At 68.9% G+C, this 27,585-nt stretch overlaps 1 protein-coding gene across 3 annotated transcripts in view; it reads left to right on the forward strand.

Annotated features, from left to right (window-relative positions):
* Positions 1–1,498: 1,498 nt before the first annotated feature.
* VAV2 (vav guanine nucleotide exchange factor 2) overlaps positions 1,499–27,585 on the forward strand; it is a gene marked incomplete at both ends in the record, with an annotated part of 84,103 nt that continues 58,016 nt past the window's right edge. For all 3 annotated transcript variants that reach the window (XM_084238800.1, XM_084238799.1, XM_084238801.1), the window contains 2 exons: positions 1,499–1,702; positions 21,194–21,310. In XM_084238800.1, coding sequence (XP_084094926.1) covers positions 1,499–1,702; positions 21,194–21,310 — 321 coding nt within the window. The remainder of the gene's footprint in view (positions 1,703–21,193; positions 21,311–27,585) is intronic.

Consider the following 27,585-nt stretch of genomic DNA (forward strand, 5'->3'; position numbering starts at 1 on the left):
GTGACACAGGAGCCGCTTGCGAAGGGGCAAGTCTGACTCTTCAGACTTCAGTTCCCAGAACAGGGGCCCAGGGGACCCTCTCTGGTTGGCAAGGGGGTGGGGGTGACACAGGAGCCTCTGGTCCCACCCCACAGGACTCCAAAGGAGGAGGGGACCAGCCCAGGGGCAGCGGCCCAGCGTCTCCCCAGCTAACGCTGGTCCAGTGTCCAGGCTGTTCCTCAGGGTAGGGGACGCTGCCCGGGGTGGAGCGGGTCTTGCAGAGGGACTGAGAAGCGCGCAGGCTGCCCAGCACGTGGGTGGGAGCCCGGATCTCCAAGCTGAGCCGGGAGCGTGTGCATCCACAGCCAGGTCAGCGCGGGTGCTGGACACCCCCTGAGGCTCAGGAGCCAGCTGCAAAGAAGAGTCCGGCTCCCTGGCCCAGGGGGCGGTGGGGCGGGTCAGCGGGCCCTCAGCCGCTGCAGCCGCGGGTCTGGTCACATCTTCCCTCTTTCCCACGCGCTGAGCGTGGTCCTTCTCCACTGGCCCCCGGGACGGGCTGCGGGGGCCAGGCCTCCGGGGCAGAAGGGCGGGGACCCTGGCTCTGCAGAGCGCACGGGTAGCTGGGTGCTCCCTGCAGGTCCACAGCCGGGCGGGGGGCCGGGGGGGCCACGGGGCGTCGGGTGTCTCGGCCCTCAGCCTCCAGCTGTGCCCCTGGGGCGCTCGCCGGGCCGCGGAGGAGCCGTGATCTCGCGCCCGGTGCGCCCCGCTCCTGGGTCTGTCTCTCCCCAGAGCCGCGCGGAGTCGCCCCGCGCGGCAGAAGCCGCCCCCTGTCCCCGCGGGCGGAGCAGCGCGGAGCCCCCCCGTCCGGGGCCCCTGGGAGAGCGTGGACGCCCCCCCCGCCCCCCGCCCCCCGCCCCCCGGGGGCCGCGCCGCAGCCTCCGCAAGTTTCGCGGGCGCCGCGAGGCAGGAAGTGGGGGGGCCGGGGCGGCGCTTGGGGCGCGGGGCGGCGCCTGGCGAGCCCCCGCCCCGCCCCGCCCCGGCGCGCCCCGCCCCCGGCCGCGCCCCCGCGCCCCCGCGCCCGGAGCCGCCGAGGGGAGGAGAGCCGCGGGCCGGGAGCGCGGAGCGGCGGGCGGGGGAACAAAGCGGGGCGCGAGGGCGCGAGGGCGCGAGGGCGCGGGCCGGGCGCGCGGAGCGAGCGACCCTCCGGGCCTTTGTCTCGGGCGGGGCCGGGGCGCGGCCGCGGCGCCCCGAGCGCAGAATGCGGCGCCCGGCGGGGCGGGGCGCGGGGCGCGGCGGCGGCTGGCGGCGCGGAGCCCGGCCCGGGGCCCGGGGGCGCCCGCGCGCGTGAGGGGCCGGCGCGGCCGCACGTGGCGGGGCGGCCCGCGGAGCCCGAGCCGCGCCGGGGCCGCGCAGGCCCCGCCGCCCGCGAGGCCCCGCCCCGCCCCGCCGCCGAGCCCCGCGCGGGCGGGCGGGATGCCCCGCGGCCGCCGCGCTCCGGCCCGGGCGCGGCGCTAGCGCCATGGAGCCGTGGCGGCAGTGCGGCCGCTGGCTCATCGACTGCAGGGTCCTGCCGCCCGGCCACCGCGCCGTGGGGCCCTCGGCCGCGGCCTTCGACCTGGCGCAGGCGCTGCGCGACGGCGTCCTGCTGTGCCAGCTGCTGCACAACCTCGCCCCGGGCTCCGTCGACCTCAAGGACATCAACTTCCGCCCGCAGATGTCCCAGGTGCGGCCGCGGGGCGCGGGCGCGGGCGGGGGGCGGGGGCGCGGGCGGGGGGCGCGGGCGGGGGGCGCGGGGCGCGGGCGGGGGGCGCGGGCGGGGGGCGCGGGGCGCGGGGCGCGGGCGCGGGGCGCGGGCGGGGGGCGCGGGCGGGGGGCGCGGGCGGGGGGCGCGGGGCGCGGGGCGCGGGGCGCGGGGCGCGGGGCGCGGGGCGCGGGCGGGGGGCGCGCCCCGGGGTCCGGAGCCGGCTCCTCGGGGGCGGCCCCGAGGCGCGAAGTTAGCCAAGTCCCCACGCCCGGGCGCGCCCGGCCCCCTGCGCGCCTCGCGGGTGGGGAGGGACCCGAACCGGGCCGGCGGCCGGCCCCGCCGCCCTCTCGCCGGACCTGGCGGCCGAGGCCCCGCGAGCGGCTGCCCTGCCCTCGGGGAGCCCCGCGCGCCCTCCGCCGGGCCGGGCCGGGGCGGGGGCCGGGGCGGGGCGGGGCCGGGGCCGGGCGCGTGGGGGGCCCGCGGGCGCGGCGCGGCGGGGCGGCGGGGCGCGCAGAGCCCGGAGCCCTCCCCGCGGGGGCAGCGGTCGGGAGCGCAGCCCGCGGAGGCAGGAGGCCCCCGGGACGGGCAACTCGGTGCAAGTGGGGAGACCCCCGTGGCTCCCCCGACACACTCCAGCCGGCCTTTGTGGCGGGCGAGCTGGTCGCGGCCGGCGGCAGGAAAATGTCCGCTGCTCGCCCGCGCTGCTGTCCTCGGCCCTTAAAGGGAACTTGGCTGAGACTTGAGCAGAAACCCGGCCCGTCCTGCCCTCCGGGCCGCCACGCACTCACCCCAGGCCCCGGGGAAGGGCCCCGGGCCAAGGACCAGGAGCCCACTCGGGTGGCCAGTGCTGTCCGGGAGTGGCCGCCCTGCCAGCCCGCCCTCCTCGTGCACAGGGGCCACTCGCTCGTGTGACGCTGGAAGCAGCGGGCAGCGTGAGTCACTGCTGGTGGCCCCTGCCCTGGCCTGTGACCCGTTTCCAAGGAGATGGGTCACCCCCTCCAGCGAGGATGGGGTGGCGGCTGGCAGAGGTTGTCCCTGAGGGGCGGGGGACTGTCCTCCCACTCAGTAATAACAGCCCAGGGCGAGGGGTCCAGCTCAGAGGGGCCGGCAGGGCCGGCGAGGCATGCTCTGGGGCCTGCTGGGGAGACTCCAGGCTCCAGGCTCCATCCTCCTGCCTCTGTCCTCACGTGCCCCTCCCCGTGCAGGGGTGCTGGGAAGTGCTTGCTCCGCTTTATGGCTGGAGAAACTGAGGCACGCAGGGTGGCTGTGGGCAGAGCTGGGCCTTGAGCCGGTGCTGGGCTTACTGGCCCCCGCAGGGCTCCTGGCTGGTTGGCAGGGAGGCCGGCCGGGGCCTGGCGAGTGGGCTGGGGCCTGGGCTGCCCCACCCAGCTGCGGCTTGGGCAGGGTGGGGAGGAGGCGCGTTAGCGTGGTAGGTGGCTGGTCTCAGCCCCCACTTTGGACGTGCAGAGACACTTCCTGGGGTCCCTGAAGCCATCGGGGTGCTGGGGAGAGCAACATGACACCCACACAGCCCCCGTGGGCCCCCCAGCTCAGCCCTGGTGATGGGGTGTCAGGCCCGGGTGGTAAGGAGAAAGGACGGCACGTTTCCAACTGAAGCCTGGTGCTGCCACCACCCCGGCGGCGGGCGCCTCTGAGGCCTCAGCTCCCCACCTGTGTTGTGAGGATTCAGTGAGCAGAGGCAGAGCTGCCCCTTCGTGCCACTGGGGACTTTGGGTGCTCTCGGGTCGCCCGAGGGTGCCCCTGGCAGTGCGGCCCCGCGTGGCTGAGGGCTGGGCTCCCACCTCAGCTCCTTGATCTGGGAGGGTGGGGCCAGTCAAACCCATCTCTGGACGCGTCGCTGGCCCCGGGGGCGCTCTGCGGGCCGGGCCGATGGTCTGGCTGTTGGGGGTGGGGAGGCCTTGGCGGCTTCTGTGCTGCTCCTCGCCCTGCGGGAAGCTTTCATCCCCGAGGTGTCGGGTCCCGAGGCGCTGGCCACGGCTCTTTTTTTACTGGTCCTGCCACCCCTAGGTATGGTGAGGCCGGTAAATCTCAGGGAGGGCGAGGGACTTGCCCCTGCCACACGCCCGGTGTGTGGCCAGAGGGATTGGAGCCCCGGTCTCCCTTCCAGGACGCTGGGCCGGGCACCCTTTGGACGGCCTCGCCCTAAGCTTTCTGGTAGATGGGCCTGGCTGCCGCCTGGCTGGGTGCTGTGCGGGACAGATGGGGGGTGCGTGCCCCCTCCACTTGCGGGTGCGTCTCCGTGTCTCCGTGTGTCCGGGCTGGCCGGCTCCGGGGGCCTGCAGCATGCCGCGCTGGCTGTTCTCGGGGACCTCCTGTTGTCACAGGCTCCTCCCCAGCCTCAGCTGGGTCCTCAACCCTCAGAGCATGTGGCTCGAGCATCTCCCGAGCACCTGCTGTGTGCAGAGCCTGGTGCTGGGGTGGCCTCAGGGAGACCCTGGCTGCTCCTGGGGCGCGCCGGAGCTGGCGGGATGCGCCTTATTATTCCGATTTTTTTTTATCCCAAATGCCCGGAGGCCGCCTCGGATTTAATTAAGCTAATCAGGCAAGGCCACAGTCTGCTGGTCCCCGGGAGCCGCGCCTGTCTGGAGCAGCTTCAGTTGTGGGGTCCCAAGGTCGCTGGTGTCCACAGACACCTCGCCTTTGGCTTGAAGCTCTGGGGCACCCCCCACGCCTCCTGGCAGGCCTCCTGCTACGGGGAAAAGACTGGTCCATCCTCGGGATCTGCAGAGAGGACTGGGAACAGGCCTGCCAGGGCCCCCCGCCCACACGCCCCCCTCCCCACCCGGTCCTGGCCTCGTGCCTGCCCGGGCCCAGGCTGGGTGATCTCCCCGCTTTCAGCCTGGCTGTAGTCTTGAGCCCTCCTCCAGGAAGCCTGCTCTGAGTTAGGCCCCATCCCCTGGTGCTGAGAGCCTGGCCCTTGGCCCCAGTGTCCAGGGCTGCTGGGGTGTAGGGGCAGGTCCTTGCACTTCCACACCTTTTTTTTTTTAAAGATTTATTTATTTATATACACAAGAACTGGGGTACAGGCCAGAGGTGTGGATGGTGAGAGGACTCCCTAGAGACAGAGTGGGGAGCGGAACAGGCAGATTGAAATCCACTGCTGAGGGGAGCAGCGGGGAGACAGGAGGGGTCTGCTGCGCCCTGTGGGTAGCCCCCTGGTTGGGGATTGAACTTGTGCTGCAGTGGCTGCAATTGCTTCATAGATTGTGTCTTAACCCCTGCACCACCAGGGAGGCCCCCACTTTCACACTTTTTAAACAGGCGCCTCACTTCGGGAACTTGGGGGCTCTTCAGTTGCCACCCCACACCTGGGGCCTGGATGTATTTTGAGTGAGACGGGCTGCACGTTCCCGTGTGATTGTATGTCCCCCCGGCTCCCAGACGGTGAACCTCAAGTCCTTCATCGTGGGGTCCTGCAGAGCCTTCCCCCTTCCCCCACCCCGTTCCACAGTTGGGGAGCCCACACTGCCAGGCGGCCTCCGTGCTTGCTGGGGCTGGGCGGGCCTGCCCGGCTCTGTTGCCCAGGGCGCCAGCAAGGGCAAGACCCAAAGATCAGGGGGACGAGAGGCCCGGGCCGCATGCGTGGGTGACAAGGCCGGGTCTGGAGAAGCCGCCTGTGGGGGGTCCCCAGGAGGCCCCAGGGTGGGGGCTGGGGGGTAAGACCCCGGGCTGCCGGGGCACAGAGACAGGAGGGCAGATTCCATGTTTTCTTTTCTTGGTGCGTTTGCTTTTTAAATGTTGAGCCCCTCAGGCCTCTGAGGAGCTGCGAAGGGCCCGGCTCTGCAGCATCAGCGAGTGTGGGCGCCCCTCCCCTGGCCTTCCCGCGCGCCCCTGAAGCACCCCGCTCGGCCCGCCCCTGGCTGTGTGCCTGCGCGTGCCTGGCTCTGCCCCTTCTCTTCAGGGTTTTATGATTTTGACCTTGACACGCGGAAGGCTGTGGCTCCTGTGCCTGCAGGCGCCATGCCTCTGGGGTCCTGGGAGGCCTGGCAGGCGAGGTGCAGGTGATGCTTCCGACGCTCGCCGTTAGAAGCGGGTCCCGGGCGGGTTGTAGGGGCCCGGCTCCCGCTTCGCTTCCGGTGCTGGCGGTCGCGTCCTCGCTCCCCTCGGCGCCCAGGCCTGGCGGGTGCCCACTCGAGCTTGTGCTGGCCTCGTGCCGCGTCCTGCGAGGACGTCCTTCCTTTCTGGCCCCGTGTCCCAGGCCGGCCGCGCCTCTGTCCTCGTCCCAGCGCGGCCTCGGCCGTTTCTCCAAGGGGAAGCCGTGCCCTGGTGGAGCGGGGTGCTGGGAAGCCAGAGTTTGGGTGCAGGTGCCCCCGTGCCAGGCCCTCTGGGACTCGGCCGGGGCGGTGCGGTCTCTGCACACAGGACGCCTCGCCCGGGCCAGGGCTGCCACACAGACGCCGTGGGCCCGGGCGGCCCAGGGACACGTGCGTGCCGTCCCTGTAGCGTGCCTTTTGTCTGGTCTGGGAGGGTCACCCCCAGAGGTGCCGAGATCAGATCTTTGGGGAAGCAAATGGTTCTTTTCACCATAAAGCGTAGGTGGGCCCGGGCGGTGGGCCTGGTTCTGGCCGCGCACCCCTCCTCACTGCCCCCCAGGCTTCCTTCTCCCCCAGGCCCTGCCCCCCCGGGCCCCAGCTGGGCCAGCCAGCACTTCCATTAGCAGCCCAGAGGCCTGGGGGCCAGGAGGCCTATGTCCCTGGGGCCCACCCTTGGGGTGCCAGTAACCCCCATGGTCCTGAGGAGCCTGTCGCGCCCTTAATTTAACATTTATTTAGGGAGAATGAGATTTGAATTTCATGAAATTTGATTTTGCCCCAAACATTTGAAAATGTCAGGCTGTCCGGAGCCCAACAGCCGCCTCGTAGCACCAGATGCTGTTCCGGCCGCGGGGCCTTTGCTGGCCGTGAGGCCCCATTGTGCACCCTCAGCCTCCCTTTGCCGCAGACCCTGGCAGCCTCCGTACACAGCACAGAGCAGCCCCCCACCCCCAGCTTTCCTTGGGCCAGGAAAGGGCTCAGGCCCTCCAGGCCTCACCCCAGCTCGGCGCCCGCATGGCTGCAGCCCTGCCCTGGGCCACTGCTCAAGTGAGGCAGCTGCATGCCGTGCCTGGGCCACACTCCGCCGTGCGGCTGCAGCGTGGCTCTGTGGAGGCGGAGGTGGTGTCCCGGCTGGCCAGGCCTCCTGGGCAGCCCCCTTCCCCATCCACCTTGCCTCACCTGTGGCTGCGGCCAGTGCTTGGCGCGTGAACGGGGAGGAGGGGAGGGCCCAGGGCCGGGGGCAGCTGCCCTGCCCCTTCCCTCAGGGTGCCGGGACGCCTGCTAGGAGGGTTCTCAGCCCCTTCTCTGCCGTTTCCATCCACGGAGCTCCTGGGTGGACTGGGCAGGAGAGGGGCCGGTGCAGGCCTTGCCATCTCTTCGGCTGTGGCCGGTGTTTAGCAGATGTGGACGGTGGGGTCCCTGGGGCAGGGCGACCGGGAGGGCTTCTTGGAGGAAGTGGCCTTTGAGCTGGTTTTGAAAATGGTTGCCTTGCACTGACTAAGGCTTGGAGGTGGGTGGTTCTGCAAGAGCAGGGGTCTGTGGCCTCCCACCTTGCCCCCAGATATTCGGTGTCCCCCCTGCCTCGCCACACCCCAACCTGGGATGGTCATTTACTGGCTGTCGGGCTTTGGCGTCTCCCTTGGGCCTCTGGAGACCGAATCTGGTGGGCGGCTGCGCCCGTTTGGTGGAGAGGGTCGCGCCGCCCCAGGCTGCCCAGCTGCCCGGGGGCCCAGGCTCTGTCCACAGGCCTGCGTGGGGACACTGCACCCAGGGAAGACCCGGACTGGTGGACTCTGCCCTCCTGGCCCTGGGGCCTCTGGGTCTCTGAACTTCCTTTCACCCAGAGTCCACCCAGAGCCCTGTCCTATGTCGGTGACCTTTTGGAGGGGCGCAGAAAGGACAACTCCCCGATAAATGAAGGGGCAGAGAGAGAGGGGCCGAGGCTCAGCAGGGCCTTGGGCGGCTACGGGCCTCTGCTGGCCTCGCCCGCCAGGCCGCGCCACCGTCTCCCCGGCCCGCCTGCTCCGGGGCCGTCAGCTCCAGGGTGGTCAGCTGGGCAAACTCACGGCAAAGCGAAGCCTGGTGGTCTCCGGCCCGGGACTCAGGCTGGGGCCCGACCAGCTTGGGCCAGCTCCTTGCTGTCTGCCTGTGAGCCGCCGAGCCCCCTGGCTCGAGTCTCTGCCACCAGGAAGTCTCGTGTCCACTGTCCTCCCCCTTGTCAACATCCTCTGCCTGAGCTCCGGATGGCTGCCCAGCATCCGCTGGGGGCGGGGGCTGCCCGGGGCCGGTCACCTCGCCCTGCGCCTGGCCTCGAGGGCTGCAGGCAGCGGGGCGGCCGCCAGCTTGACTTGGGGTGGGGGGTGGGGGTGGCACCCGGCGTCCTGAGCCTAGCTCACCACCCCCCACCCCACCTGGGGAGCTCCCCCGTCCCTCCGCTCCTGCACGCAGGGCTTGAAGCTCTTTGCAGCCTTGGCCCCTCCGCTGACTCGCCCCCTAACCCGACCGGGGAGAGCGGCCCTCTGCCCCTGCAGACCTGCTGTGCCTGGGCTCAGGACGCACCCACACTTGGGGCCCCACCCTCAGGTGCCCCGGCGCGGCCCTCTGAGAGCCCGTGCTCTCATCTGGGCAGCGTCCTGCAGCCGCGGCGGCTGCCTTTGGCTTCTGAATCCAGAAGATAAACAAGAGGGACGAGGCTTCGGCCGGGAGGGAGGCAGGCGGTGCCCGTGGCCGCAGCGGGGTTGCCTCGGTGCCGGAGACACGTGACGGCTTCTCCCGCGGGGTTTGTTTGTGGGTCTCTGGAGCGTCTCTGTAAGGATGAAAGCGTTGCTCTGCACACCTACTCCTCGTGCCCGAGGCCGCGGGGCGTGGACGCCGCCTGCTGCGCTTCTGTCTTGCCCTGCGTCGGGGCTGCACGTGCGTCTGTCGGGCACAGCCACCTCCGGCTCCCGGGGCCTTCCCAGGAGTGGGCGTCCCGGTGTCCAGGGCCGTCGCCTCCCTCTGAGGCGGGAGGGCTGTGTCCTGCTGTCCCTGCCCCAAGGACCCCCCTCCGCTTTGGCCCCCGGGGGGTGGCCGCCGCACAGATGGTGTCCCCAAGACTTGGGAGGTGGCAGAGTGGGGTGCCAGGAGGGAGTCCCCGGAGGAGCTGTTTTTGCAGGTGGCTGGGTTTGGATTCCAGATGTTTCTCTGCGCGGGGCCTCCCTCCTCCCGCTGTCCCCCATGGCCTGCACACTTGCAGTCGCCGCTTGTCGCACTCGTCCCGCCGGTGCGGCTCGCGCCTGCCAGGGTGGCTGGCCTGGCGGGGCGTGCAGGGCATGCCGGACACCAGGGCGAGGGCCGCTGCAGCCCCATCTGACGGCGAGGCCCTGGGCTCAGCGCCCCGCCCCGGGCAGAGTGCTGGCTGGGCGTGCGGGTGCGCAGCCCCCTCTGGGGCCTGGGATGCTGTCCCCCGCTCTGGCTTGTTTCGGGGCTTCAGTCCACGCCTCCTTGGAATGGCCGAGGGACTGGGGCCCCACATGCTGAAGGACCTTGTTTTGCTGCAGGGCTCTGGGCGCCTTGTCCTAGTGGGAACCCCTGCCCGCCGAGAGTCGGGGTCCTGGCCAAGAGTCGGGGGTCCCAAGGGAGCAGAGGCTCAGGGAGGCCAGTGGGTTCGACTCTGTCACCCCAGGACCCGATCTGGGGCCCTCCCTCTGTCCGGGTCCCCTGCTGGGTCTCTGCAGAATGGGAAGTGAAGCCGGGCAGGCGGCCAGAGCGTCCCCTGTGCTTCACCTGGGCATTCCAGCCGCTGCAGCGTCCGCTCTTCTCGCGCTTTGCCACCTGGTGTCCCCGGAAGGACTGGCCAGTGCCTGGACTGCCGCGTGGTGGTGGGCGGTGGTCAGCCCCTCCCACAGACCTGTCTCAGTGGGGCCACCGGGTGGGCGAGACGGGGCACGATCCTTGGGGGCTCGGCTGTGGGCCCGGCCGGGGCTGGGCAGCCCACGGGTCAGCTCTGCAGGTGGAGGTGCAGGGCTCACGGCAGGGAGGCGGAGGGAGCCGGGCCCTGGGCATCGCCGGCGCCAGGGTCCATGCGTGCCCTGGCACTCCCGCCCTCGCTGCCCTGGCCGCAGCTGCCGTCTCAGCCCGCGTGGGCAGCGCAGCCCCTGCTGGAAGGGAAGGGGCGCCGCAGAAGGACTTGGTCGCATCTCTGAGTGGAGTTTATGGCAGTTCGACTGTCTGAGCAGAGCGTCTGTGAGCCGGGGGGCCGAGGAGGGCAGAGCTGTGCCCTCGCGGGAGTGTGGGACGTGAGCGTGTGTGTGGGGGGCGTGAGCATGCCCTGCAGGAAGTGAGCGTGTCCTCTGCTGGGCATGAATCTCACCGGGTCCTGAGTGGCCCCAGCCCGGCTGCCCGCTGGGGAGGGGCTCCCTGACTGAAGCTCGGACCTGGCCCCTACTACGTGGCTGGGGCGCTGCTGGCCAAGCTTCTTAAACACCCTAGTGGCACCCCATCTGCACCCCGCCGCACCCACCCGGGTCGTAGCTCGTCTGTGAAGGGGCCACGGACTAGGGGAGGCCCGGAGCCCTGGGCTGCAGCACCAGCTCCCAGGGGACCCCGGAACGTGGTGGCAGTTTTCCAGCCTTCCCTCGGGAGAACACGAATGGATGTGAAATGTGGGGCCCTGGGTTCTGAGTGGCAGCGTGTTGTCAGGGCCCCTCTGGGCACAGGCGGCTCCTGCAGGACAGACCCCTGGCCCGAGGCCGCTGTGCCCGTGAAGTGGGTCACAGGCACGTCATTCACGGTCGGATGCCAGGGTGGGCCGACCCTCTCCTCCACGCCTTCCTGACGGGAGCGCGACTTGCCCGGATGTGGCCTCCGCAGGTTCTGCCGTGGCCCCCGTGTGGGGCCTGGGGACACGCAGGGCTGCAGTCTGGAGGCCGGGGAGGATGCGGCCAGGGGCAGCGGGCGCGGGGGGGGGGGGGGGGGGACGGGCGTGTGGCAGTCTGCGGGGGAGTGCGCCGGGCTGGCCTGCGTCGCTGTGGGGTGGTGGACTGCGTGGTGACCCCGCGGTTCGGGGTCTCCCTTGGGCCAGGACCTGGCCGGCCGCCCTGCCGGTGCCTCTCGGGAGCAGCCCTGGCCAGAGCCGGGACGCTCACCCCGCCTGGCCGTGCTCCGCGTGCGCCTGGTGCCTCCTGCTTCTCTTCCGGCCCCGGGGGGCGGGGGGCAGCCTCCAGGTGACTCTGAAGCAGAAAAGGTGACTTCAGTGAAAGGAAAACTGAAGTTGGGATGCCGGCGAGCTGCAGTTTCTAGAACGCGATTCCAGTAATTGTGCAAATGGAGCTGAGGCCAAAGGAGGCTCCGGCTCCCCGGATGCTGGTCCCACCTGCCGCCGCGCACCCGCCCCTTGGGCTCCCTCTCAGGGCCCTGGCGCCCTCCTGGTCCTGCCCCGCTGGTGAGGCCCTGGGCTTTCTAGCACGTCGTGGGACTTCCCGTGGTGCTGCCGCTAAAGGGCGGTCTGGAGGGGGGTGCTGAGGCTGCCCCCAGCCCCCGCTGGGCCCCTCCCCACAGCCCTTCTCCCTGAGCTCTGGACGCTGCCTTTGCCGGGGTCCGGGGCCTTCGGATGACAAAGCACCAGGCTCCCATCCCAGTTCAGGAGGGAAGAAGGACTCAGCCTGATGGGGGAGCCTGTCCTTTGGGGCCGGGGGCAGTGTGGGGGTGACCCTGACCCGCACTCTGGCTCACGCCTGACTTCCTGCTGTGCGGTGGGGGCGGGACTGAGGGGAGCGGTGCAGCGAACCCCACAGCTCACTGGGTGTGGGGGTGGCAGAGCCCCAGGCCAGTGCTCAGGGGGAGCCTCCGGTGAGGGGGTGCGTGTGTCCGAGCGCGCGGCCCTGGCTGTTGGGCCTTGTCCAGGGGTGGAGGCCTGTCCAGGGACGGGCGGGCAGGAAGTAGGCCTGCGTCTTGTGTGAGTTAGAGGTTAGAGGGTGACGTTCCCTGTGGGTCAGAGCTTCTGGGCTCGGCTGGGCCTGGGAGGGGCAGCGCTGACCTCCCCTTGCCCCACTGCAGCAGACGGTGTCTGGGCCCTGCTGACGCAAAGCGCAGGAATGTCAGGCCTCGCGACGGCCGGGGTGGGGGCCCCCGGGCCGGTGGGGGTCCAAGTCTTCCCTGCGGTCGTGACCCCGCCCCGGTGGAGTCTGAAACCCAGAAGTCCAGGTGTGGCCACTGCGCTCTCCGCTGAGGCGGGGGAGGGTCCCCTCGGTCCAGCCTCCGGTGCCCTGGGCGCTGGTGGCCAGGTCCCTCCCCTGTGGCCACTCGCCCCTGCCAGTCTCGCCTCCCTCTGGGCCTGGATGGAGGGCCCAGCCCGGGAGGTCTTTGCGGTGAGAGCTTCACTTTAGCCAAGTCTGCAAAGACCCGTTCTCCAAATAAGGTCACCTCCTGGAATTCTGGAGGTGGCCACGTGGAGACCTTTGTCTTTTTTTTTCTCTTGAGGGGATGGGACCCTTGGACCTGCTACCCCCACTTCCTCTTCGGTTCAGAAGACCCTGTTCAGAGGACCCTGGGCAGTGCTGGCTCCGGGCCTGGACTCCCCGGTGGGGAGGGGGCGGGGCGCAGGCCCTGCCTGGAGCAGCTAGGGCAGCTGGAGAAAGGCCCTGGGGCCAGGCTGAGGGGGGGCAGGACGGGGTGTGTGTGTGGGTGGGGGGGTGCTGAGGGTAGGCGGGCAGGTCTTGGTGGCCTTGAGTGGCCAGCAGGGTGGATGGGGTGAAGAAGCGCCCTGGAGGAAACATGGAGAGGAGCCCCACGGGGCTGGAGGGGGCTGGTGGGGGCTGGTGGGGCCGGGTCTAGACCCAGGCCAGGCCGCGCCCCTCCCTGGGGCTTTCCACCTGCATTTGCCTGAGAGGAGAGGGCGACAGGGCGCGGGGCCTGGTTCTGGAGATTTTGGAGTGCTCCTCCTCGGCGGCACTGGGCTCACGGCGCGTCCCTGCTGCCTTTGGCTGTCGCTTCCGTCTCCCGCCGCACCCAGGAGGCTCCTCCTGGAGCTTCTGGCCTGGGCATTCTGGTCCCTTCTGGCGCCTCGGGCTGTCCTGCCCCCGCAGCTGGTGGGCCCGCTGGTTCTCACCGCCTGGTTCTCACCGCCTGGATTCGGTCTGCTGCCCTCTCGCTTCCTGTGGCCTCCCGCCCCCTTCCCAAAATAGCAGTGGGTGGGAGCACCTTGCTGCTCAGCCTGGGAACCTGCGTTTTACCGGCCGCTGCCGGGATGGGCAGGGCCAGGTGCTGCCTTCTTGGTGTCCCCAAGGCTGGCCCAAGTGGGGTCAGCCGGTCCCTGGGGTGACGGTTGAGAGTGGCTGGATGGTTGAGTGGGCGGGTGGGTGGTGCATGGACGGGTGGGTGATGGATGGGTGGGTGAGGAGCTGTGTCCGGCTTGCCTGGTTCTTGTCGGCTCAGCCATCTTACTTGGGGGGGACCCGTCTCTGTCAGGGCTGCTGGGCAGGAGGGTCAGGTGTGGCCCCACAGCCTCCTGGACGGAGACAGCTGCTGGCTCACTTGGGTGTCTCTCCCGGGGGACAGAGTTGGTCTCTCTTGCAGGGTGAGACGGTGGCCACAACCCGAATGCCCGCGGAGGTGACTGGGTAAACTGGAGGCCTGAGCCCCCCAAGCCCCCCACTCCCAGCTCCTTGGTGCGTGCGGCGGTGGGGGGCTGCCTGTTCTCAGGGTGCGTTCCCAGCAGCCAGTTGTGTGAAATCAAAACAAAGCAGAGCTGAGAGACTGGACAGGGAGGAGCCCGGAATGGCGAGTGGTGTTTCGGGGCGCGAGTCCTGTGGGTTGAGTTTCCCCCATCTTCCCCGTCTGGGGGTGCTTCCTTCCGTACTTGGAGCAAAAGCCGCCGTTTGCTCCCTGGAGTGCGTCTGGCTCCCTCTTGTGAGGACGAGGAGGTCTCCCCAGGGCCAGTCCGGGCCGCAGTTTCCAGCCTGTGAAGTGCTGCTGGCGCCCCAGCCCAGAGGGCACCCCAGGGGCTTGGTCTCCAGAGTGAAACCAGAGATGAGCGGCTGTTGCAGGTGAGCGGCCTGGCAGGTGAGGGCACCTGGCTGGGCAGCCTGCCCGCCTCTGTGCCCGCAGGTGGGCCGCTGGTGCTCTGCTTTCCTTGGCAAGGACACCGTCAGCCGCTGCCCCCCCCCCCCCCCCCCCCGCCTCCCCCCCGCCCCCACCCCAGGGCGAGTCTGCAGCTGTGAGCATTCCTGACCCCAGCTCAGGGGAGAGCCCAGCTGCTTGCCTGGCAAACAATGGCGCCCCCTCCCCCTGCCCTCCCAGTGCTGGGGTGGCTGGAATTTCCAGAAAGTGCAGCCGCCCTTGGGGGCAGGTCTTCACACTTCCGGCTGTCTGGAGGCTGGCTGTGAGGGCCCGGCTGTGTTCTGGACAGGCCGGGAGCGCCTCTGAGCCCAGCCCGAAGTGGAGAAACCCCGAGCGCTGCAGAGAGCGCCTTCTCAGCAGGCAGGACCCTCCTGCCCACAGGCTTCGAGCCCCCTGGCCCGAGGCATCCCCCGGGAGCCAGAGTGTGCTCCCGACCCGGAGGCCCTGGCGCGAGGGGCTCATGGGAGGCCCGGGAGGACTGGAATCCACGCTGGCGGCCACGGGGACCAGCCGTTCCCCAGGCCTCCAAACCCTTTGTTTCCAATTGTGGTGACGTTTATATGACAAGATTTGCTGGCTTCGCCCTCCCCTAGCGCACAGGTGAGAGGCATTGGGTCGGTGCATCCACAGTGGTGTGCAGCCACCCCCCCCATCCGCCCCAGAGCTTTTCCACCTGTGAAACTGAAACTCTACACCCCTGAAATGAAATCTCGCCCCCCCCCCCAGCAGTTTACATCTTTGTGCCTTTGATTTCTTTGCTCTGGAGGGTTGCACAGTAGCTGGTGTCATGACTGGGTTGTTTTGCCGAGCACGGTGCCCTCTGGGTGCACCCACACTGCATCGTGTGCCCACATCCCCCTTTTCATGACCGAGTAATATTCCACCGCAGGCAGGCTGCTGTTGGTTCATCTTCCATCAGTGGCTACTTGGGCTGCTTCCTTTTCGGAACATAGCGGGACAGATATCTCTGGGAGACCCCCTGGCAGGTGTTTGGGTCCATACCCAGAAGAGGGACGGCTGGGTCAGGTGGTAGCTCCCGGTTTAGTTTCTGAGGACCCTCCCCACACTGACATCTGTGTTTTCAGTAGTGGCCTTCCTGATGGCCAGGAGGTGGTATCTTTTAAACCAGTGTGGAGGCCACGGAACCCCTCTTCATGAATGGGGAGAGGCCCACCTGCTCAGAACTCGGGGAGCTGGGGAAACAGGTGCTAGGAGGGGCAGAGTCCAGCCCAAGGTCACTGAGTGGAGCTGTGTCTGGGCCCTGCCCTGCCGTGAGGATGCTAACTGGGGCCACACAGGGGCAGATGGAAGCAGGGCCTGGAATCTAGAGGCCTCCAGGGTGTAGTTGACCCACAACACCTTGCCGCTGGGCCCTGGCCACTGTCCAGAGGAGGGGATGGAGCGGATACCGCGTCCGGGGCAGGGCGCAGGGTGATGGGCGATGAACGGACTCCGAGGCTGCGGAGCCCCGCGTGACAGGTGGGGAGGGGGCACTCCCCCGGGCACCTGAGCTCACTGGGCCTGCGGGGAGGGGCCCGCTGAGGGCTCTCGCTCCAGCAGCAGAGGCCGGCTGGGAAGTGGAGGGAAGCACCAGGAGAGCAGTTTCCTGCGGCTGGTGGCAGCCCTTGGGTGTGACCCGGACCTTGACGTCTGATTCCGGCCTCTCTGGGTCCCCCTGGCTGCCAGCCAGGGCCGGGCCCTTTGAGGATGGCTGGATGCCACTGCCAGCAGGCCGCGGGAGGAAGCCCGGGCCCCCGTGGCCATGCGCTTCTGAGCCTGGCCCTGTCGGCTCCCGTGGACCCGGCTCTGCCCCCGACGCTGCTTCTCCAGAGCTTGCTTTTCTCTCCCTGGAGGGAGCCTTATAAGAGTAAGCTCAGGGCGGACAGGGCCAGCTTGCGGCCGTCACCAGCCTGGCACAGCACCGCTGCCAGCGCGTCTCCCGTTGGCCGGAGAGCCTGACCAGCTCCCTGCGGGGACCGGCTTCCCAGGCCTGGCTTTCTCCCTGCTGGTTCTGGCCGGTGCGTCCAGACCTGGAGCTCGCCCAAGCAGGCCCTTACGTGAGGCCCTGATGCCCCCACAACGGGTGCCTGAGTTTGGGGGCCACTGCACCCTTGCTCTAGTCCTTTTCGGGGAGGCCGTGCAGTCCGGGGCCTGGGGCAGGCTTCCAGCCTCGTGTCAAGCGGACGTCGAGTTCCCCATTTTCCCTGAAGCCCCCCTCCCCTGTTTCACGGCACCAGCTGTCTGTGACATGGAAAGCAGGTGGTCAGCTCCCACGGTGACCCACGGAGGACAGCTGTGGTGAGGGGGAGGTGGGGGGAAGCGACTGGCGGCTCGGAGCCCTGGAGGGCACCGCCTGTCAGCAGTGTGTCCAGTGCCCAGAGGGCCAGGCTGGGGGGCAAAGCACAGGGGGAGTGAGGGGGCACAGGCTGGAGACTGGGGCTCGTGCCGAGTGCTCCCGGGAGTGACCATAGGCACTGGCAGAAGGTCAGGGTGCTCAGGTCTGAGCAGTGGGATGGGGTCAGCCTGTGCTGCCTCGGACGACCCTCTTCCAGTGCCGGACGTCAAGTGTGATTCGGTTGCACTTGGGTCTTCGCTGGGGGATTCCTGGCATCGCCCGGCAGCACCTTCCTCCGGGGAGAGCTGGGACCCCGAGCGACAGAGGAGCTGCCCAAGGAGATGCTGCTCTGTCCCCACCCTGAGGGCTTGACCCCGGCCTCCTCTGATGTCATTCTCAGGGGTGCTCCCCATCGCTTTGGGGGTCCCTCATGGGAGACAAGGAGGACTGACCCAGACTGCCCTCCTGGGCCCTCTGCCCCCACTCGGGGCCGCCAGTCCCTCAGCTGTCTCTCCCCGTGGGGGGGGGGCCTGGATGACCTGGACGGGACGGGATGGGGAGGGGCCTAGTACCGTGACCGCCGCGTGCGGCCCGGGGCTCTGCTATGGGAAAGTCAAAATATCGCCCCCGGTGTCTTAGCGCATGGAGGGGCAGCGGGCTGGAAATGCCAGAGGCCTGGGCCAGGCGGGAGGGAGGCTCGCGCTGCCTCGCTTCTCTGGGTGATCCGGGAGTGGCCGTGGGGCCAGCTGCCTGAGGGGCTGTGGGCCCCGTGCGCCCAGATCGGGGGCGAAGCTGGGAAGACTTCTGCGAGCACAAAGAAAATCCCGTCCTCCTCTGCCAGCGCCCCCTCCCTGAGCAGGGGTGTAGCGGGGCGAGCCAGCCCTGCACAAAGCAGCAGCTCCCTCTCATCCGTCAGCCCCGGCCCTGATGCGTGCGCAGCCGGGGAAATGGCCCGAGCGGGGAAAGTGTTCACGTTAAATCGTCCAGACATAATCGAATCCCCGACGCGCCGCCAATAAATCCCCGCCGGCCTGCGCCTTCCCTGCCGGGAGCTGTGGTGAGCGGCCCCGCGTGGGCGCCTGGCTGGGGCCGGCCGGCTTGGGGCTGCGCGGGGCAGCCCCTCCGGCTCCCACCTCCCGAGCCTCAGTGTCCTCCTCTGTGAAGTGGATGATAAGCGCTCCCTCCCCGGGCTCGCGGGCGGTCTGGCTTCTGGCCACGGTCACCTGCAGGTCACCTGTGCGTTCACGCCAACTTTGAAGGATCCCCTCTGGCGAGCAGCATCGATTAAATAGTCATGAAGCCACTTGTAAATGGCTCCTGGAAGGCGCGCACATGCGTAAAGCAAGAAATTAATTCGTTTTCCCATATTTTATTGATCAAAGGCGCCGTCAGCTGCCAGTCGCAGCCCCTGATCGGCAGCCGGCCCCAGGGGGCTCATGTCATCCTGGCAGCGGCTGTGATGGAGCCCCGGGAAGCGGGGCTCAGTGCCACTTGTTGAGATTATCACAGGAGAACTTGGTGCTGTTGGGGGAAATTTGAATATGGAGCCCCCGCCTCTCAGTGACATCCGCGGCCTTAGAAGGAAAACTCCTGTTCTCTGGACGGCCGGGGGCAGAGTGCTGTCTCTCCGGGGTGCTCTGGCGGCAGGGGGGGCTGGGGAGGACTCCTGGGTGGGCCGTGACCAGACTCCTGTCTCTGGCCCCTGGCAGTGGCTTTGGGGAGTCGGGCTGGTGTGTGGAGCCAGTGGGGGTGTAAAGGGCCCAGGTCCCTGGGGTGCCGCCCCGCTTCAGCTCTAGGTGACAGCCAGGAAGGCTGTAACCCCGAAGAAGGTGGCAGGGCCTGCACGGGCCTTCCTGCCTCACTCTTCAGGGCTGTACAGTGGGTGTGGGGGAGGCTCACGGGGGCGGGGGTGGCCTGAGCCCAGCTGCTTGGGCTGCAGGCCCCTCCTGATGTGGCTGGGGATGGGGCAGTGAGGACCCAGCCCCTTGGCCCCTGTCCTGGGCTGCGGCGGCCTCCCCCTCCCGCCTTGAGGCAGGGGCGCGGCCAGCAGCCGGTCGCACCGATGGCAGAGACTCTGGGGTCAGTCTGTGATGTGACCCCGGAGCCTCACTTTGTCCGTCCGTCCGTGGGGTGCGTGCTGACATTCCGTGCCTCCCGGGGGCGCCTGCCGCCTCGCCGCCCACGTGGCCCTCAGGCCACAGGACCTGGCGCCTGCCTGGGCCTCGGTCCCCCCCTTTGCACTGTCTTAGCTGAGGGCTGTGAGCAGTGGGACTGGGAGGGCCCGTGTGTGTTAGGTGCTGGGGGGTGTGACCTGGGGCCGAGGGTCCTGTGTCTCACCAGCGCGGCCGGGAGCTGCCCGTCCCTGGGGCCGGGTGGTGTCGCAGAGGCCAGAAGGGTGGGGCTGTCCCTGCACGTGCCTCCTCCTCAGGTTGGTTTCGGAGCCACTGGGCGTGTGGCTGCAGGGGAGCCAGGACCTGTCCCCCTCCCCCCCACCTCCTGCCCGATTAGCCGCCCCCCCAGGGCCCTGGGTGGGCCCGACGCTAAGTGACAGCTGACAACGAGCAGAGCTGAGCTGGGCGCCGCAGTGCCAGGGGCCGGGCAGCGGCCGAGCAGTGTCCTCACCTAATCTGATTTCAGCCGGATCTGGTCTCAGGAGCCGCCCACCGCTGCAGACCTGGGGATTGTCTGGGGCGGGAGTCCAGAGCCTTCCCGTGGTCTGGAGTAGGGGGCAGGTGCGGCGTGGTGCCGGGCTGCTGGCCTTGGGGCCCAGCTTCCTGGGACAGACCCGCCGTGGCCGCCGAGTGGGGCTCTGCCATGGAGCGTCCACCTCCAGGTGCTGGGAAGCAGTGGCTGCCCTTTGTGGGGAACCCTCAGGCCAAGAAAACAGGCGAATGCTGCTGGCCTCAGGCCTCTGCTGGCCGCAGGACCCGGCAGCTCTGGGCGCGCACGGGCCCCATTGGGCCCCACCTGCTGTCACTGAGCTGGGGCTAAGAGGTGTCCCCAGCAGATCTGCCATTTCCCGCTCACCTCTGCAGGGTTGCCCCCAGATTCTGAGCCCGCCCAGGTGTGAGCCAGGGACGCAGCCATGTGCCCTGTGCCACCGGCTCAGGGGAGGCGGGGAGGGAGGGGCACGGGCAGCAGGAACAGCGTAAGGGGAAAAAGAAGGGACCGGAATCCTGACGTGACCTGGCCCATGCGTGCTCTGCTCCCTCTCCACCTCCAGGCCTCAGTTTCCCTAATGGTGCAGTGAGAGAGGTCAAGCGACCTGTAACCTGTCCTTTATGAGCGTGGCAGGTGTGTCGCTGGCCCCGCGGGCCAGGACCCTCAGGCCCTGGAGGTGAGCCGCCCTCTCGGGCCTCCGGGCTCTGGAGCCTCAGCTCTGCCACCTTCTGGGGGCCTCTCTGCGCCGAGATGGGGAATAAAGGCATCCGTGGGCCAGGTGCACAGGGTGTGGGGAGGATGTGGTGCTGGGCCGGCCCCTTGGGGTCTGCGCCAGCACGGGGCCCTTTGGCCCCCGAGTCTCTCCCTGCGGCTCAGCTTCCAGAGGCCAGGGGGTGCCTGGTGGGTTCTGCAGGGCCAGGGCTGATGCTCCCTGGGCGCCCAAGTGGCTGCAGGGTGGGGCTGGGCCCGGCAGACGCTGTGGCCACGGGGTAGGGCGCTGGCCCCTCCCCAGCCCCAGAAGGAGGCCCGGCCTGGCTGGCTGCGGTTTTGGTCAGGAGCTGTGTAATTACCTCTAAAACGGGACGCCGAGGAGGAATTAAAATAAACGCTCAGTGGAAATTAGAGACAAACCATGTGCAAAAAATAGTGGGGCCCGCGGGGAGCAGGGTGTCCGTGGGAAGGAGGGCGTCCGAAGGGCCCGGGCGGGCAGCGTCAGACCCCTCACTGCCGGCTGAGGCGGGGCTTCTGAGACCGTGCGTGCGCTCGTGGTCCTGCCGGAGCCCGAGGCTGAGCTGTGGGCAGGCCGCAGGCCTTCATGGGCCCTGGCCCTCCCGTGGCCACTGGTCTGCTGGCCCCATCCCACGTCCGTGGCTCGTGGTGCCGCACCCCGGGCTCTGCCTTCGTGACGTCGTGTGCCGCTGTGCTCTTTGTTTAGATTGAAGTTTTATTATTGTGCTAAAATACACAAAACTCAAATTGCCTGCGCAGTCACTTCCAGGCGCGCAGTGCGGTGGTGGTGAGCGTGACGCCCGTGTTTCTCCCACAGCTCCTCGCCCCGCCTGACAGGGACCCGCCGCGCCGCGCCGGGCCTGCCCACCCCGCCCGCCCTCTCCCTCAGGATCCTTTGCCCCGAGGCCTCGCAGGAGTGAGGTCCCACACTGTCCTCGGGCGTGAGGCCACCCTGCCCGGCCATCTTTGACTGTTACGTGTGGTGAGACCACAGTCAGCGGGTGCCGCGCCCTCGCCTGCCCTGAGCCAGGCCGGCGCTCTCTCCCTGGGGACTGAGCTGGCTGCCCTGTTCACGCCCCCGGCGTGGCCAAGCCCGCTGTGGGCCGGGAGCGCCAGTGTCGGGGTGCCGGGGCACGGAGAAAGCCAGCCTCGTGCTCCCACCGCCCCGGGCCGGCTGGCTGGGTGCTCCAGGATCCCCCGGGGCTTCTGTGGGGCTCCTGGCTTTCGACTCTGTCACGTGAAGTGTTGAGCGTGGGTCTGTCACCAGAAAGTGTGCGTGTACGTGTAGGTGCATGTGGGCGTGTGCAGGAGTGTGCACATGGGTGCGTACAGTGCCAGTGCACACGTGTGTCCCCGTGCACACACCCACGTGCAGTCGTGATCCCGAACATGCAGGTGTTTCCCGTGCAGGCCTCTGTGTTCGTGCATGTGCTTGCGTGTGCGTGTGCGCATGTTCTGTCCACACCGGGCCGGCGTGCTATGCTCAGTCACGACCATCTGAGCCAGGAGCGGGGGGCGCGGGGCGGACCCCACGGGTGGCTGGGGCGATGCCGCTCCAGGTGCTGCCGGCTGACGTGTCCTCCCCTTCTGCAGTTCCTGTGCTTGAAGAACATCCGAACCTTCCTGAAGGTCTGCCACGACAAGTTCGGCTTGAGGAACAGTGAGCTCTTCGACCCCTTCGACCTTTTCGATGTCCGGGACTTCGGGAAGGTGAGTGGCCCGTCCCGGTGTCCCCCAGGCGCGGCGCCCAGGACTCCCCATCGGCCCGTGGTTGTCCTCACAGCGGGTTTGTCGGGCTGGGCACCACTGCCCCTCTCCCCTCAGCCTTTCGGGGAGGTCCGGAGACTCCAGGAGGGTGGAGGGGGGCAGGGCGCTGGGGGCCCCGAGAGCGTTGTCTGGCCCCGAGCCCCCGATGCTTCATCTGGAAGGACCACGTTCGCCCTGGAGCCGCGGGGCTGGCTGGGGCGGTGCGCTCAGCAGCTGCTGGAAGAGCCGCCTTCCTCCCGGTCAGCCGACCCTGCGTAGCTGCACCTGACTCTGAGCGGGCCGGGGGGTGGTCCCCTGTTTCCTGAGCTGCCCGGGGTCCTCTAGTCTGTGGCAGACAACCCTTAGAGTCTGTGCGGTTCTCATCCGTGGGGCTGGGGGCCGTGGCTCACCCTGGGCTCGGGGTACGTGGTGAAGGGTGCCGCTGAAAGCACCGCGGGCCGCGCCCCTCGCTTCCATGGACCGGCTGGGGCGTTGTCAGGAGGGCGGGGGGAGGGCGGCAGCATCCCATGTCCTGGTGCAGCCTGGGGGGGCTGCCGGCAGGCCCCTGCTTCACGCCAGGCCCAGGACCCCCGGGCAGTCCCCCACCTGCCGATGGAGCTCCCGGAAGGTGTTTGTCTGGGGACGTTCCAGGCGTTGGCGGGAAGCTCACCAGCTAGTGGCTTACGGGACGCAGAGGGCGCTTGGCGCCCCGGGCAGTCGCTGAGCAGCCCTTCCCGGGGCGGCCTCCAGTGGCATCCTGAGTGTCAGGTTGCGCCCACGGCCCGGCTTCTCAGCAGCGGCCTGCGCGGGCGCTCCTCCTGGGTCCACCGGGGCCAGCTGCCTCTCTGCGGCCTGTCGTCCTGCGGGCACACGGGGCCGGCTTCCCGCGGGTGCTCGGGCCAGGCCGGCGGGACGGTCTGGGCTTGTGGCTTTGCAGGCGCTGGGGCAGGGCCTGGGGTGAGGGCTCTTCTTCTGCCTCGCCTGGTCTCCCACTTGCTCTTAGAGGGTGCAGGACTGGGGGGGTCTGGGGACGAGCTGGCTGGTGTCTGCCCGGGCGCGGTCTTTCTGGGGTCAGTTTATCGCTGTGATGTCAGGTGTGGAGCTCGCAGGTCCTGGGGCTGGTGGGCTTATGACTCTTTCGGAACAGCCGTCTCTCACCTTCCCAAGTTGACCCTGATGTTGGGGTCCTTTCTTGGGAAGAAAAGGCATTCATTCATTCATTCATTCATTCCTTCCTTCCTTCCTCCACCTACCCACCCCCCACCCCTGCACCCCTCCACCCCCCACCATCCTCCCACGCACCCACCCGTCAAGCATTTAGTTGTCAAGGTGTTTATTAAGCACGCAGCGTGCTAGTGACGTTGTCAGTGATAAACGCAGACAGAGGTTTGCAGGGACCTGCCCCCGGGAGGCCCCGGGCAGCTGCTGTGCGCGGTGGCAGCAGGGAGGCGCGAGCGAGCAGGTGGAAACTCTAGACCCCTTCCAGGCAGGCGGCTCTGCCTGCGTCCAGCTGAGGTTCGTTGAGAGGCCGGTGTGCTAGAGCAGGAGGGCTGCTGTTGGGGGGTGCCGCACCCCCTCCCTGGCAGCCGCAGCGGCCCTTCAGCTGGCCCGGCCCTCGGGCCTCTCCTTCCCGCCCTCCTGCAGGGCAGGTGCAGAGGGGGCTGCTGTGGGGGTGCGCAGCATTCCAGGGAGGATTCCTCGAACCGGGGAGACCCCATGTGTGGCCTCAGGCAGGCCGCGGACAGGTGGACCCCAGGGCCAGCCGCCGAGGGAGCGGCCCCGCTCACGATGCCTCCCTCCCGGCTCCTCCCGTGCCGAGTCTGCCGAGGGGGGCTCCGAGGAGGCGTGTCGGGAGAGGGGTTTCCTGGCTGGATCCAGTGTGACTCGGGCCCTGGAGCTGTGGTTCCCGAACCACGACGGAGACGCTTAGTGGCCTGACGTGTGGCCGTGGTGTGCGCCAGCCGGGACCGTGAGGCCCTGGTCATTTGTGTATCTGGTTTTTCTTCAGCTGACCCACCCAGCGGGCTCCGGCAGGACCTGCGGGAGCCAGAGTCGGTTCCAGAAGGTTCTTTTGTTGGCCGCTGTCCCTGGTATTTTTCCGAAAGATCCGGTGAAAGATCTTAGGTTTCTGCTCAACCAGTCGGGGTAGGCTCCCCTGTGGCTGGCCGCGAAGGGCCGGCGGAGCATGAGCCCGTGGGGCTGGCTGGTGCCTCAGTCTCGCCGAGTGCTGCTCGGGCCCTTCTGGGGTGCCCGGGGGCCCGGGGGAGCATGTGGGGCTGTGTGGGCGCCCACAGAACTGCCTCTTGCAGGGCCCCGTTGCCATGTGCGGAGGCTGCTTGCGGGGCTCCGCGGGAGGGTCCTGGGGGGCGCCGGGCTCCTGGCTTTCTCCCAGAGCTGTTCCCTGGAGACTGGGTGCTGACGCCCACGCAGGAGCCCCGACTCCATGTGGAGCCCGGTCACAGCTCGGACCTGTGGCCTCCCCAGGACCCCCGCTTCCGGGACGGGAGGAGCCCTGAGGAGCGTTGCTCCGGCCCCGGGAGGGTGCGCTCCAGGCCCGCCCGCGTCCGGCCTCCACGGGAGGAAGCTCATGGACCGGCACGGACCGGCCCTGGCAGCTCCCGGGTCTGCCCAGCTCCGAGCAGCACCCGGGCCTGAGTGCCCTCGTCTGGACACGGGGGTCAGTCGCATCAACTCCCCGTGGACCAGAGGCCGGCGGATGGTGGTGTTCGCGAAGCCCTTTGTGAGGACGGGGTCCCCAGGTCGCCGCCGCGTGCCCCTCTGCGTGACCGCCACGTCCAGCTGCCACTTGTTTAACGGGGGTGGGGGGGAGACCGAGACTCTCCTGGGAGGTGGCGCTGTCCTTCTAGGCAGGGGACAAAGGGAAGGCGGGCAGAGGCTCGGAGAAGGGAGGGGCAGGAGGGAGGAGGCTGCGGGGGGAGCGGGGGAGGGGAAGGGCGGGGGTGGGGGTGGGTGGGGAGAAGCCTCTCCTGAGTGGCGGGGGGCTGGCCTGCTGGAGGCCGCTTGTCTTCCCGGCCTGCTGGCCGCTGCGCGCACCCCCGTGCCTGCACGCCCTTGGCACTACCTGCCAGCGTCGCAGCTCTGGCGGTGGGGTGCTGTGCTCTTTTGCGGGTCTCCGGGGGGCCCGGGGCCCCTGTGGTGGCCTGAGGTGGTGCCTCTCGGCCAGGAGCTGTACGGTTTGGTGGGTGCCCTCAGGGTAGGAGGCCCAGGGGCAGCGCCTCTCTGGGGGGGGGGACTCTGTGCAGCCGGTGGCCCCTGGGATCTCCCGGTGTGGCGCCCATCACCGTGTTGGGGACTGACCACCCCGGGCCTGCAGCCTCCACACTGCCCACGGGGGGCGCTCTTGGCGCCTGAGGAGGGTCCTCCATTCTGGCCCAGTTACAAGCACCCCCCGAGTGGCTCGTCCTCCTGTTGATCATTCATGAGGCGCTCGTGGGCTCGCAGCCCCCCAGGCGCACCCATGCTGGCTTCTGCTCTTTCAGGGGACCCCACAGTGAGGAGGGGAGCCCGGCGGGGAGGCAGGCATTTTCTTGCTGGCCCCGACTGCCACGGCAGGCGCCTTCCCCTGCCTGAGAAGGATCCTCTCGCTGCCCGCCGCACCGCCTTTCCGGCTGCGGGCCTCTCCTGCCCACCCGGACTTCCCCCCTCTGGCCCTGGGGCGGGGCTGCCGGCCCTCCTGGCCAGGGGCACGTCCCCATGATTCCAGCACCTTCCATGGGACCTGATAGCGGTGGCCCTGACTGGCTTCTTGCTGGACGCCCCCTCTGCGCCTGCTGGTCTCCACTCCTTCCGCTGCCCCCACCGGGAGTGCCCCAGGAAGCAGGGAGGTGTGGACTCCAGGAGATGCCACTGGGGCTGGGGCTGGGGGGGGCGGTGATGTTGAGGGGCTGCTGTGATGTGGCCCCGGGCCCCAGGCTTGGCCACGACTCCTCACTCCCAGGCTGTCCCGCCCGCCTGTGAAGTGGGTCTGCGGTGGGCTCCGGGATGCGGGAGGGGGGTGTGTGGTTGGCTCCGGGCTGCGGGAGGAAGGTGTGCAGCGAGCCTTGCACGGCTGGCGCGTGGGGGTGCTGTCCGCAGTCAGGGGTGGCGAGCGTGCTGGGTGTCCTTGTGCATCGGGGCGCCTTCCCCAGGCTGGGCTTGCTGGACAAGGGCGTCCTTGGGGCCTGAGCCCACCCTCCCGGCCCAGCCTGAGTGTCCCTGGCCTCCCAGGTGTCTGCTGGGGGGGCCGCGCTCTCGGCGCTGGCTCCGGATGTGGATGCTGAGCTAGCTGCACCCGCTCTTTGCGCTGTCGGGGAGAAGCTCCCGGCTCCTCTCGCATCTCCTCGCTCTAATTGCTTATTAAAATGCAGCCGCGCGGAGCGGGAGCAGCCCCGGCTGGGCGCAGACTGCTCTCCTGCTGGGAACCTCTCCCGCTTCATCTGTCCCTGTTGCCTTCGGGGGCCGCAGGCACCCGCTGTGTGCAGGGGCCTGGAGTGTGGACATGCATGTGCGCACACACACACAGAACACGTGCTCACACACACACAGGACATGTGCTCGCACATGCACACAGGACACGTGCTCACACACACACAAACACAGGACACGTGCTCACATGCACAGTTGGAGCACTGCACTGCTTGCACACACAGGACATGCTTGCACACACACATATACTGGACACGTGCTGCACACATATGCCCTCCCCCCGCAAGCACCCCTGTTTTCAGCGGGGTGCCTCCCTGCGGGGCCGTGGGCATCGTGGCTTGCAGGGCCTGAGGGTGGGAGGGCCGTTCAGTGTCTGGAGCCGAGGGTTGGGGAGCTGCGTGCCAGGAGGTGCTGGTCGGGCCTGGCGCCAGGACCCTGGGACCTCTGGGTCTTGTTTTGATGTCTGAGCCCCTCGGCGGCCTCCAGGGAGGGGGTGACCCCCAGAGGCGAGTTGCGTGCCCTGCTGTAGGTTGGGGAGGTTGGTCCCTGACCCCTGGTTGGTGGGGTGAGTCGGGAGCTTGATCCCTGTTTCAGGGAGCACAGTGCTGACTTGGGGGTCATGGCTGTTGGCCTTCTTTGAGGGGGAGGGTTGGAAACAGTCGGGGGTGCAGAGGAAGGGATTTGCCAATGTCTCTGGGGAAAGGTGGGGGCAGTGGGTGAGAATGGGGGGCAGGGGTGACCTGGACTGGAGGCAGTGTTTCAGCGAGTGCCGGGCTCTGAGGGTGACCCACACTCCAGGGCCCCCGGCCCGACTCCTGGAGGGGCTGCTCTGTCCTGCAGCCCGCGGCGTGGTCCCCAGCAAGCCTGTGCCTGCAGCCTCGGCCCAGTGCAGGACGCAGAGGGGCGCCTCTGCCGGACATCAGGCCCGGGAGGCCCACCACAGCCTGGCCTCTCCAGTGAGACACTGCCCCCTGCCCAGGTTGGCTCTGGAGTGCTGCCCCAGGGGTGCGCCTGAGCCCTTGAGGGGTTTTGAGGCTCTTTGGGGCTGAACAGGGCTGCTAGGCCGGGATGTGGTGGGGCTGCTGGTGTCCAGCTGGTCCAGCCTGACCCGCTGGCCGGGGCCCATTGCTCTGCCTCCTGGTGGTGGCGGGGGTCAGGGAGCAGCTGTGCCTGGACGCTGCTCTGGGTGGGCGGCTGCCGTGAGGGGGCTGTTCTTCCTGGAGCAGACGGTCCCTGTGGCCGGGGGACCTGCCTCGGGTAGAGGCGCCGCAGGTCAGGCGGTCAAGAGAGGCTTCCTGGAGGAGGTGCCGGCCCTTGAGGGCTGAGCCCTAGTTAAGCAGGTGAAGGGGCAGAGCGGGCAGGTCCAGGCAGCAGCGACGCCGAGCACAGGGTGGCCGGTGGGGCCGGTTGGGAGCCAGGGCGAGGGACGGGGCAGCCTGGGCCAGGGTGTCAGTAACTTCAAAAGCCCCGTCAAGGCTGTCTGCAGGCTGGCCCTGGTGGGCCCGGTGTCCACTCACACCCTTTCATTAGGCTTCTGCGCCCACTTCTGGGGGGGGGTCTCTGCCTGTCCGTGGGGCTGTCGTCACACCTGCTGGGGATGCCAGGGCACAGCCCACTGCCCGTGGCCAGTTCCCGTGGCGGATGGAGGTTCCCTGGGCCCTTAGTGGCAGTGGTCAGGGGGCCACTCTGGTCCTCACGTCAGGTTAGCCACACGCGCCTTTGTCACCTCTGTCTCCCGGGGGCCCCACCTAAGTGGCCGGGAGCTTGAATCTTCTCCCCGGGCCCTGTGTGGCTTGTACACACTGTATTTTTTT

This window comes from Talpa europaea (assembly GCF_964194135.1).
Source record: "Talpa europaea genome assembly, chromosome: 7".
Lineage (NCBI taxonomy): Eukaryota > Metazoa > Chordata > Mammalia > Eulipotyphla > Talpidae > Talpa > Talpa europaea.